Below are 10,542 nucleotides of genomic sequence, written 5' to 3' on the forward strand. Positions count from 1 at the left end.
CCAGTTTCTAGTAAAACTGCAATGATCTACATGAGTTAATTTGAACTGAGACGGTACTGAAGGGCTATCTTTATTATTACAGTTGCTGGGGAAAGTAAATTAATGCAGGGGATTGCACACAGAGGCCTAATCCATTTGATGTAAATCAATGCACTGCACATTTAAATTGCTCTGCTTTCCTTCAGAAAAGTACATTGAAGTGATTCATTAGGCAGTGAACTGTTCACAAGAAACAGACCAAGTCTCATAGGCATGCCAGGGCATCTCTGCACGTCACATTTAAAAAGCAATCACATTTACTAATAAGTCTTTTTGGTAGACATTTACATCAGTGGAGAACATGATTCTTGACAATTCAGATTAAATAAATAAGGAGCAAATTAATCTTGGTTAAAATCCTTCACAGCTGAGACTCAAGTTTGGAAGCTCTACCCATTTTATATCATAAAAGTACACATCAATTGGAGATACATCTGGGCTCAGAACTCATTTGATAAGTCAACAAGCTCAAAACTATTGCCCTATAGATTTATAAGTTTATAAATTTAGATACAAATTTATAGGGTGTCTGCCCGAGTGCAATTCAATTATTAAGTACCACTTGTGAATATATTTTAATATGTGTAATAACTCCGAAAAAGCAAAGAGAATTGAGGCCAATATACAAGACAGATTTCTTAACGGTAGCTCGCTGAAATTTGTCAAAGGACTGCAATGTTGTTCTTGGATGGAAAATGGCAAAAACAACAAATGGAACAAAATAAAGATGCTCTGAATAATTTAAGTCCCATATCTAATATCCCTATAAAAGCTATTTTGCTAGTATTTTACCAATGTTTAGACCTACACTGCCATTGCAACCACAGGTAAATCTGTAAGAGGAGATGTATTATTAAGCATGTTTATTATTCACTAAGATGGAAAAGATCAAGGAAAATGATCTTAAACCGTAACTTCAAAAAAGATCAATGAGCACATTTTGCTTCCTAGGGCATGTTGAACAATGGTCTTTCAACTGCCCAGCATTTTAACCTGCTGCATTGTTTCATTATGGTGTAAATGATAACATTATGCATCTAATGCAGTAGTTATATGGATGTGATTAGTATCATGCACCAGATTCATGTATCGTGCAATGAAATGGGACAGTGTAGGTATAGATTAGCTAAAATATCAACTAAACTCTACCTGTTCAACACTCCTCCTTCCACAAGCCATATGCAAACAGGTGCAACATATTTCTGGGTGGATAAATTCATGTTTGCAATACCTACATAGCTCTTGACCATACCTTTGCATCCCCAAACAATTCTTACATATTTGAATATTATCTCAATCACTCAATTTAATGAGTGCTTACTGGATGCAGAGCACGTTACTAAGCATTTGGGAGCATACAGTATAAAAGAGTTGGTAGACATTCCCTGCCCACAGTGAGCTTACTGTCTAGAAGGAGAGGCAGACATTAATACAAATAAATCAATTATGGATATGTACATATGTACATAAGGAGGGATAAATACAGGATGCAAACCCAAGTACAAGGGTGACAAAGAAGAAATGAGGGCCTAGTCAGGGAAGGCCTCTTGGAGGAGATGTGCCCGTAATCAGGCTTTGAAGGTGAGGGGAGATCGTCTGCCAGAGGAGATATAGTATCTGAATTGCAGTTGCCCTATATTTTTTTCTCCTGAGAAGTAAAAATGTGGGATATGATGCTGGGAACTTCTGAGTCTGGGGTGGGGTTCAGGCTCCCTCATCCAAGCACTTCTCTTTAGATTAGTGAGGGGATACCAATATTCCCTTTCCAAACCGCAGCTCTGAGCCTAGGGCAAAAGAGATGAAAAAAAGAAATGCAGTGGTTCAGCTCTCTCACCCACCTGTCACTCCAGGTCGAAGAGAGAGGGAATTCCTGGACCACCACCTCCCCAAAATTTTGGACAATAAATTTGTTTACTCTGTATTACACACACACCCACAAATGTAAATCTAAATAATACACTCCAAAGAAACCATATAAACCTCCAAATGAAAACCACACAGAAACAAACCCCACTGCTTTCTCCAATAATCATTTTTCAACCTACACCTTCAAAAAGCAGACCACTTTAATGTCCTCAAGCAAAGGCAAAATGTTTAATTACTCCACATGATGAAACATTAGCTGCATTGACAAAACTATTAATAACAATCACCTAAAATAAAACATTTTGAATTCCTCAGGCTGCCTGTCCCAATCTGAGATTTTCATGAACCACTAATTCCATCTGTCCTCTGTGCCATCTGGCTAATTCATTCAATAGTATTTATTGAGCTCTTACTATCTGCAAAGCACTGTAGTAAGTGCTTGGAATGTACAATTCGGCAACAGAGAGAGACAATCCCTGCCCAGTAACAGGCTCACAGTCTAAACGGGGGAGAGAGAAAAGCAAAACAGAACAAAACAAACATCATCAAGATAAATAGAATCATGGAGATATACACTTCATTAACAAAATAAATAGGGTAATAAATAATATATACAAATAAGCACAGTGCTGAGGGGAGGGGAATAATAATAATAATAATAATGTTGGTATTTGTTAAGCGCTTACTATGTGCAGAGCACTGTTCTAAGCGCTGGGGTAGATACAGGGTCATCAGGTTGTCCCACATGAGGCTCACAGTTAATCCCCATTTTACAGATGAGGGAACTGAGGCACAGAGAAGTTAAGTGACTTGCCCACAGTCACACAGCTGCCAAGTGGCAGAGCCGGGATTCAAACCCATGAACTCTGACTCCCAAGCCCGGGCTCTTTCCACTGAGCCACGCGCAGAGGGCGGGAGGGGGGGGAAGGGAAGGGGAGGAGGAGCAGAGGGGAAAGGAGGGCTCAGTCTGGGAAGGCCTCTTGGAGGAGGTGAGCTCTCAGTAGGGCTTCGAAGAGGGGAAGAGAGTTAATTTGGCGGATGTGAGGAGGGAGAGCTTTCCAGGACTGCGACAGGACATGGGCCAGGGGTCGACGGCAGGACAGGCGTGAACAGGGGACTGTGAGGAGGTGAGCGACAGAGGAGCGGAGTGTATGGGCTGGGCACTAGAAAGAGAAGGGAGGTGAGGTAGGCGGGGGCAAGGTGATGGTGAGCTTTGAAGCCAAGAATGAGGAGTTTTTGTTTCATACAAAGGTTGATAGGCAACTGGAGGTTTTTGAGGAGGGGAGTGACATGCCCAGAGCATTTCTGTAGGAAGATGATCCGGGCAGCGGAATGAAGAATAGACTGTGAGCCTGTTTTGGGGCAGGGATTGTCTCTAGCTGTTGCCGAATTGTACATTCCAAGTGCTTAGTAGAGTGCTCTGCACATAGTAAGCACTCAATAAATACTATTGAACGAATGAAAGGGAGAGACAGGAGGAAGGGAGATCAGAGAGGAGGCTGACACAATAATCCAGTCAGGACATTATGACAGCTTGTGCCAGCACAGTAGCAGTTTGGATGGAGAGGAAAGGGAGGATCTTGGTGATATTGTGAAGGTGAGACGGGCAGGTGTTGGTGACGGATTGGATGTGTGGGGTGAATGACAGCAGAGTCAAGGATGACACCAAGGTTGTGGGCCTGTGAATCAAGTAAGATCATAGTGCCATCCACAGTGACAGGGAAGTCAGGGAGAGGACAGGGTTTGGGAGGGAAGATAAGGAGCTCAGTTTTAGACAAGTTGAGTTTTAGGTGGCGGGCAGACATCCAGATGGAGACGTCCTGGAGGCAGGAGGAGATACGAGCCTGGAGGGAGGGGGAGAGAACAGGGGAGGAGATGTAAATTTGAGTGTCATCTGCGTAGAGTTGATAGTTGATCCCTTCTTGGGATAAAAGATCATTTGAGCTCATTCTGGGCAGGGAATGTGTTTGTTGTTATATTGTACTCTCCCAGATACAGTACAGTATTTTGCCCACACTAAGCACTCAATATATGTTTGAATATGGCCAGTTTCAGCTGCTTCATTTTCATGAGGTGATACTAAATGTTGTTGCTTTACAGATGTGTGCAAAGTGAATGCTCCACCTCAACCAAGACAACCAACCACTGAAAAGAAGAGACTACAGTACTGTTATCAAATACAGTAATAGAAATGCACAGTCGGCAGAGAGACATTCCTACTGCATGACTAGCCTTCCTGCCTTTGACGGTCCACAACCCCAACAAGTCTGCCGGCTACACCTTCAGTCATCAAAATACACACGATGGGCTGGAGGTTTATCAGGATGTTGTAGGTGTGTCCTTTGCTCCTTATCAAGTAAGTGGAACCAACTTTTCAAAAGCAAAGGTGGCTCCTTCCCATGTGAGATGTTTCAGCTCCTCTCTGATACCAGCCGCCAAACTGACACTATATGTTTACTAATTACCTTCACTTTAATACACTTGTCTAAGGAGCCCCGATCAAATGTTGGATAATGTTGGACAGGAAATGTTGGACAGGGGAAAAGGAAGCCAGTGGTCACAGTCATCGCAGGAGGGAGGCCAGGAACATGTTTACCAGCTCTGTTGTATTGCACTCTACAGTGTGCTTAGTACAGTACTCTGCACACAGTAATCACTCAAGAAATACCATCTGAGAGAGGATAGACTGGGAGTTAGTGAAAGATCTAGCCACACCAGCCTCTATCTGGACCTCTCTCAAGGACTCGATCAATCAAAAAATCAATCAATGGTGTTTGAGTGCTTACTGTGTGCAGAATACTGTACTACACGCTTGGGAGTATACAATAGAGTGGTAGCATGAATGGGGTCTCCCACCACTTCTCCCTTACCATCGGCTTTAAAGCACTCAATGCCTAACCTACCTTTCCTCACTCCTTTCCTACTATGACCCAGCCTGCACACTTCACTCCTCTAATGCCAACCTGCACCCTGTACCTTCATCTCGTCTACCTTGCCGTTGTTTCTCTCCCACATCCTACCTCTGGTCTGGAAAGCCCTCCCTCTTCATATCTGACAGACATTAACTCTCCTCACCTTCAAAGCCTTATTTAAAATACGTCTCTTCCAAGAGGCCTTCCCCAACTAAGCCCTCATTTCCTCTTCTCCCACTGCCTTGTATCATCCTCAGACTTGAATTTGTACGCTTCATTCACCCCTCCCTCAGCCCTACAGCACTCATGCACGTATCCGTAATTTATATTGATGTCGGCCTCCCCCTCTAGACTGTAAGGTCATCAAGGGGAGGGAATGTGTCTACCAACTCTGTTATATTGTAATCTCCCAAGTGCTTAGTACAGTGCACTGCACATAGTAAATGGTCAATAAATACGATTGATTCTGCCCAAACCTTGCCTGTCCAACTCTCCTCCCTGTCCTTCTGCTTTTCCTTGGAGGAGGGCCAATCTTGGTAGATCAGAAATTAACTAGAGCACTATATGTTTTTAATGAATTTAACATGAGGTGCATTTTAAGTCCTTAAAAATTATGACCTGGGTAGGTGTCTTCTAGCAGGGTATCTGGAGAACCAGCATGAGAATGAAAGAAGTTTCCACACCTAAACCTGAGGTCCTCACACATTCCAAGAGTTAACAATAGTTGAACTGTTGAACTGTTGAACTGAGGGAACTGAGGCAGTGATTTTCAGAAATATTTTCAAGACCAATATTAGAACAGGTCTCATTTCTCAATCCCACATAACGTTGGAGGATCTCTGAACTACAATTTCTAAATATGTGTTTTAAAATGCATCCACAATGAATGTCTCGAAGTTTTTGCCAGCAAGGCACTATGCTCTGTGACAAGCAGTGTGACCACTGTCTTCAATCAGCATTTATTTTGCATCTAAGGATTTGGTTATCCCCTGATTTACTTGAAACATCTAGGTGAAGAGTCAGTGCCCTCAAGGAAGGAAGCTAAGATGCTAACAGTAAGTGAGGGTGCTCAAATATTGGAAATTGCAGGGTAAGGAGGAAACAGTGGCTTATTCTGTTGTTCTACATCGGTAGGGCTCTCGGTCCTTTAGAGGGTCAGGACTCCAATTAGCACATTTGGGTAGCCCTTAGTCTCCAATTTCTAGTTCCAGGAGTATGGTTTACATATTGTCAGAGCAAATAAAATTAATTTCTTAAGGGAGAATGCTTCAGAATCCTGGAGGGCTCAAACAGTAACATTATATTCCTCAAGAGTTTAAAACATAACTTGGAAGGGGATGTTTTTCCCTATAAATTTCAACTTTTCTCCCAAAGTGTGAACTCTACCAATTTTTAGACGGGGTTCTTCTTTGACAGAGGAAGATGATAGAAGCTTTTTTTTCCCCTACTAGATGGCAGTGTCGGGTCACCCTTTACAAAAGAAGTACTCTCATATAATTCCTTTCCAAATAAATTGTGGCCTAGATTTGGGCTATCCATTAGCACCTCCACTTTAAGGTCCCTACCAGTTGAACTAACCATAACAAAAGATTTGTGGGTTTGCCTTATTTCTTCTTGGGTCTGCTAATAAATAATATATGTCATATGAATAATGTGGGGCTGCATTTGCAACACATACCTCAAGCTAATGTGTATGTTGTTTAAATGCATTAGAACACTTTGGACAGAAACGTGACCCAGGCTGCAAGTCACTGCTGCTTTTGTTGAGGTTTCATTTTTCTTTTTCTCCTAAGACCATATCTGCAGAACTCTATTTCTGCCTGAAAGACTTTATTTACAATTAATAACTTCTGACATGTCACGCGACTGTTTCGGCAGAGCAGTACGACAATCATTTACTAATATTTTAAACGGGCAAGGTACAGACATTTAAAGTGTCCACACCTTAGCTGAAAAGACAAAAACCAATCTCGCTGAAAAATTCTAAGATCATATAAAGAATGAAATCAAATCTGGAGGGGAGGAAGAAGCACCTCAGTTTCCCAAAAGCTCCCTATCACTTCACAAGAAGGAAAATAAGGTTCACCCTAGACTGAATATCAAGTTCGTCATCTGTTATGTAAACTAATGAACCATTACGCAAGACAAGAGAAGTAACAAACGGGAAAGGGCGAGACGGAGGGAAGATGGTAATACTAGAGCTACCGGTAAAGGACACTTCCCCCCCCCCCCCACTTCTTACATTTGTGCCAATATGAGTCTAATGAGCCAAAAAATTCATGGCACTTGGGCCCTCAGTCAGCTATACTAACGTGGAGCTCACTGACAACCATGCAAATATTTTCCCGAGGGAGCTTGTTTTGCAAAACACTAACAATGGGCATCATGAAATACAGTACATCCTCTAACCTCCGAAAGGGAAAAACCAACCAAGCAATATAAAACCACCTTTCCGAAGTCGTGTCGAACATGAGTATGGGAACAGAGTGTAAGGAATCCATTCTCTTTAAATGCAACTCACTACCTAATTTCTTCATTGATCAATTCCAATGCGATTGATTTTCACAAGAGAGGGGAACTTTATTCAAAGAATCCTAACTTGCCCATCCTTCCCAATTGGCCCGATGGAGCTTGTACGTCAAGTAGGGCATACTGAAAGTTTTATGTTGTGCTAGATTTTTCAAATATAACATAGCTAAATAATTTAGTGGTTTCTTAGGAAAGCTTGCTTAGATCTGGGTACCTTTCTGCATCACGACCAAAAGCTTTATGACAAATAACTACGGTTTCACAGCAGCACTGCATGAGGGGCGGCCGAAACTGCAAGCTATTTTCAGCACTGTCCAGAAACACCTACAGCAAATATCAAATTATGGGGAGGGGGGAGGCCACGCTTTTCATAAAATCTGATAAGCTCCCTTTAAAAAAAAAACACGTTCTCTGAAATTTGGGTCAGGCTGTGCCACAACGGCATTTAACTCGTTCAGACAGCCCTCTCTTCTCTACGCTAAGTAGCTGTTCTACTGCAGTATCACATTGTGACAAGTCACTGTGACAACTGAGAAGCAAGAAAAGGCTCGAATCGTTTTAGAGATGAGGCTGATCTTTCTCCCTCCCCTCGGGTCCCAGCCTTTTAAACTGAGTATTTTTCGGGGGGAGTAGAGAGATAACGGGAGGTTGGGAGGCAAGAGTAGAGAGCAGGAACAATGACTGCGGTGGTCTAAAAGCAGTTTCTTCCCAAGCACGTGGAGCTCTGCAGTTGCTTTTGGTAAAATGGACTTTGCATCTTTCATGTGATGCAAGATGCACGTCTCCAGGGGTGAGGCCAGGCCTGGGGAAACTGGAACACCCCACCCCACCCCCCCGGAAAGGCAGTTGGGGTTCAGCCAGCGTGGCTCACTGGAAAGAGCCCGGGCTTGGGAGTCAGAGGTCATGGGTTCCAATTCCGACTCTGCCACTTGTCAGCTGGGTGACTGTGGGCAAGTCACCTCACTTCGCGGTGCCTCAGTTACCTCATCTGGAAAATGGGGATGAAGGCTGTGAGCCCCACGTGGGACAACCTGAGAGAGAAGCAGCGAGGCTCAGTGGAAAGAGCCTGGGCTTGGCAGTCGGAGGTCATGGGTTCGAATCCCGGCTCTGCCACTTGGCAGCTGTGTGACCTTGAGCAAGTCGCTTAACTTCTCTGTGCCTCAGCTACCTCATCTGTAAAGTGGGGATTAACTGTGAGCCTCACGTGGGACAAGCTGATTCCCCTCTATCTCCCCCAGCGCTTAGAAGAGTGCTCTGCACATAGTAAGCGCTTAACAAATCCAACATTATTATTATTATTATTACCCTGTATCTCCCCCAGCGCTTAGAAGAGGGCTCTGCACATAGTAAGCGCTTAACAAATTCCAACATTATTATTATTACCCTGTATCTACTCCAGCGCTTAGAAGAGTGCTCTGCACATAGTAAGCGCTTAACAAATTCCCACATTATTATTATTACCCTGAATCTCCCCCAGCACTTAGAAGAGGGCTCTGCACATAGTAAGCGCTTAACAAATTCCAACATTATTATTATTACCCTTTATCTATTCCAGCGCTTACAACAGTGCTCTGCACATAGTAAGCGCTTAACAAATTCCCACATTATTATTATTACCCTGTATCTCCCCCAGCGCTTAGAAGAGGGCTCTGCACATAGTAAGGGCTTAACAAATTCCCACATTATTATTATTACCCTGTATCTACTCCAGCGCTTAGAACAGTGCTCTGCACATAGTAAGCGCTTAACAAATTCCAACATTATTATTATTATTATTACCCTGTATCTCCCCCAGCTCTTAGAAGAGGGCTCTGCACATAGTAAGCGCTTAACAAATTCCAGCATTATTATGATGATTATTAAACCCTACCACCCTCCCAGAAAAGTTGGAAAAGCTGGCGTCAGGGGGAGAGGGGGAGGGAGGGCGCTCACCTGGTGGGTCTCAGCTTGACTTCTTTTTTGTTGTCCACCACGGAGGGGACGCAGTTGGTGAGCTCGGTCCAGTCCGCGTGCAATCCACAGCTCCAGCCGGTGGAAAACCTGGAGAAGAGCCAGGTCTCCCGTTTCCCCGGCCGGTGACAAGTGCATTTCTTCTGTCCGGCTTTGCACTCGCAGGGCTGCTCCAGCTGGATGTTCCTGACCAGATGGCGACCGAAAGTGGTGCCTCCCGTCTTCTGGATGTGGAGGAAGACGATCAGGTCATCCCCCTTGATGTTGAAATCCACCTTCCGCAGGAGGTCATCTTCGCTGAAATTAAATCGGGGGACGAATCTGGCCGGGGTCTCGTCTTCCGCCCGGTACGGGTCGGCTATGGAGGAGCTGAAGGCTTGCAACCGCAGGAGCTGGCATTCCGTGCCCGGGCAGACGTACTGCAAGACGATGACCGCGAACAGAAAGATCATCACCAGAGCCAGGAGCAGCTTGTTGGATTTATCATCCATGTTCCCGGCGGGAGGGGGGAATCCCGGCTCATTACGCCGATTCCCAACTGGGGCGCCACTCGGGGAGAAGTCGGGGGACCCCACCCCCCCGCTCGGCCGTCGCCTCCATGATTTGGGGCGGACTGCGCTGCCGCGGTGGCTCCAACTCCAGGCGCGGCTTTTGCTGCTAATGCTGCTCCTCCTGCTCCAGCTCCTGCAGCTCCTGCAGCTCCTGCTGCTCCTGCTACTCCTGCTGCTGCTGCTGCTCCTGCTGCTGCTCCTCCTGCTGCTCCTGCCGCTTTCCCTTTTTCCTTCCTTCCCGGCAGCCTCAGCGCTGCAGCGCCCTCCCTTCTTCCCAGTCTCGCTCCCTCCTTCCCGAACACGCTGGGACCCACTTAGGGAGATTGAGAGAGGGCAGAATCCCTCCGCCCTTGCTCCCTCCGGATGGAACCTGCCCTCACGCCCTCCCCCTCCTCGCTCATTTACTGCGGGGTCCGCTCCGCGATCCCCGTGCCCACTCGCTTCCCGACTCTCCCATTGCCTCCTCCCGAGGGCCCAGGCCCCGCCCCCGGACCCGCCCCCGAGCCCTGATAGGTCCTCGCGTCCAGGCCCCGCCCCTGTCCCCGCCTCTGATACGCCCCCGTGTCCAGGCCCCGCCCTCAAACCACGCCCCCGATCCCTGATAGGCCCTCATACCCAGGCCCCGCCCCCGAACCCGCCTCTGATACGCCCCCCTGTCCAGGCCCCGCCCCCGACAACGCCCCCGGCTCAGGCCC

The 10,542-nt window shown here is 45.8% G+C and overlaps 1 protein-coding gene across 1 annotated transcript in view; it reads right to left on the reverse strand.

The window, feature by feature from the left end:
* HS6ST2 (heparan sulfate 6-O-sulfotransferase 2) overlaps positions 1-10,320 on the reverse strand; it is a 323,440-nt gene extending 313,120 nt beyond the window's left edge. The window contains exon 1 of the mRNA XM_029067743.2: positions 9,279-10,320. Within this exon, the coding sequence (XP_028923576.1) occupies positions 9,279-9,787 (509 nt within the window). The 5' untranslated portion in view covers positions 9,788-10,320. The remainder of the gene's footprint in view (positions 1-9,278) is intronic.
* Positions 10,321-10,542: the final 222 nt, after the last annotated feature.

Source organism: Ornithorhynchus anatinus, chromosome 6 (assembly GCF_004115215.2).
Source record: "Ornithorhynchus anatinus isolate Pmale09 chromosome 6, mOrnAna1.pri.v4, whole genome shotgun sequence".
Lineage (NCBI taxonomy): Eukaryota > Metazoa > Chordata > Mammalia > Monotremata > Ornithorhynchidae > Ornithorhynchus > Ornithorhynchus anatinus.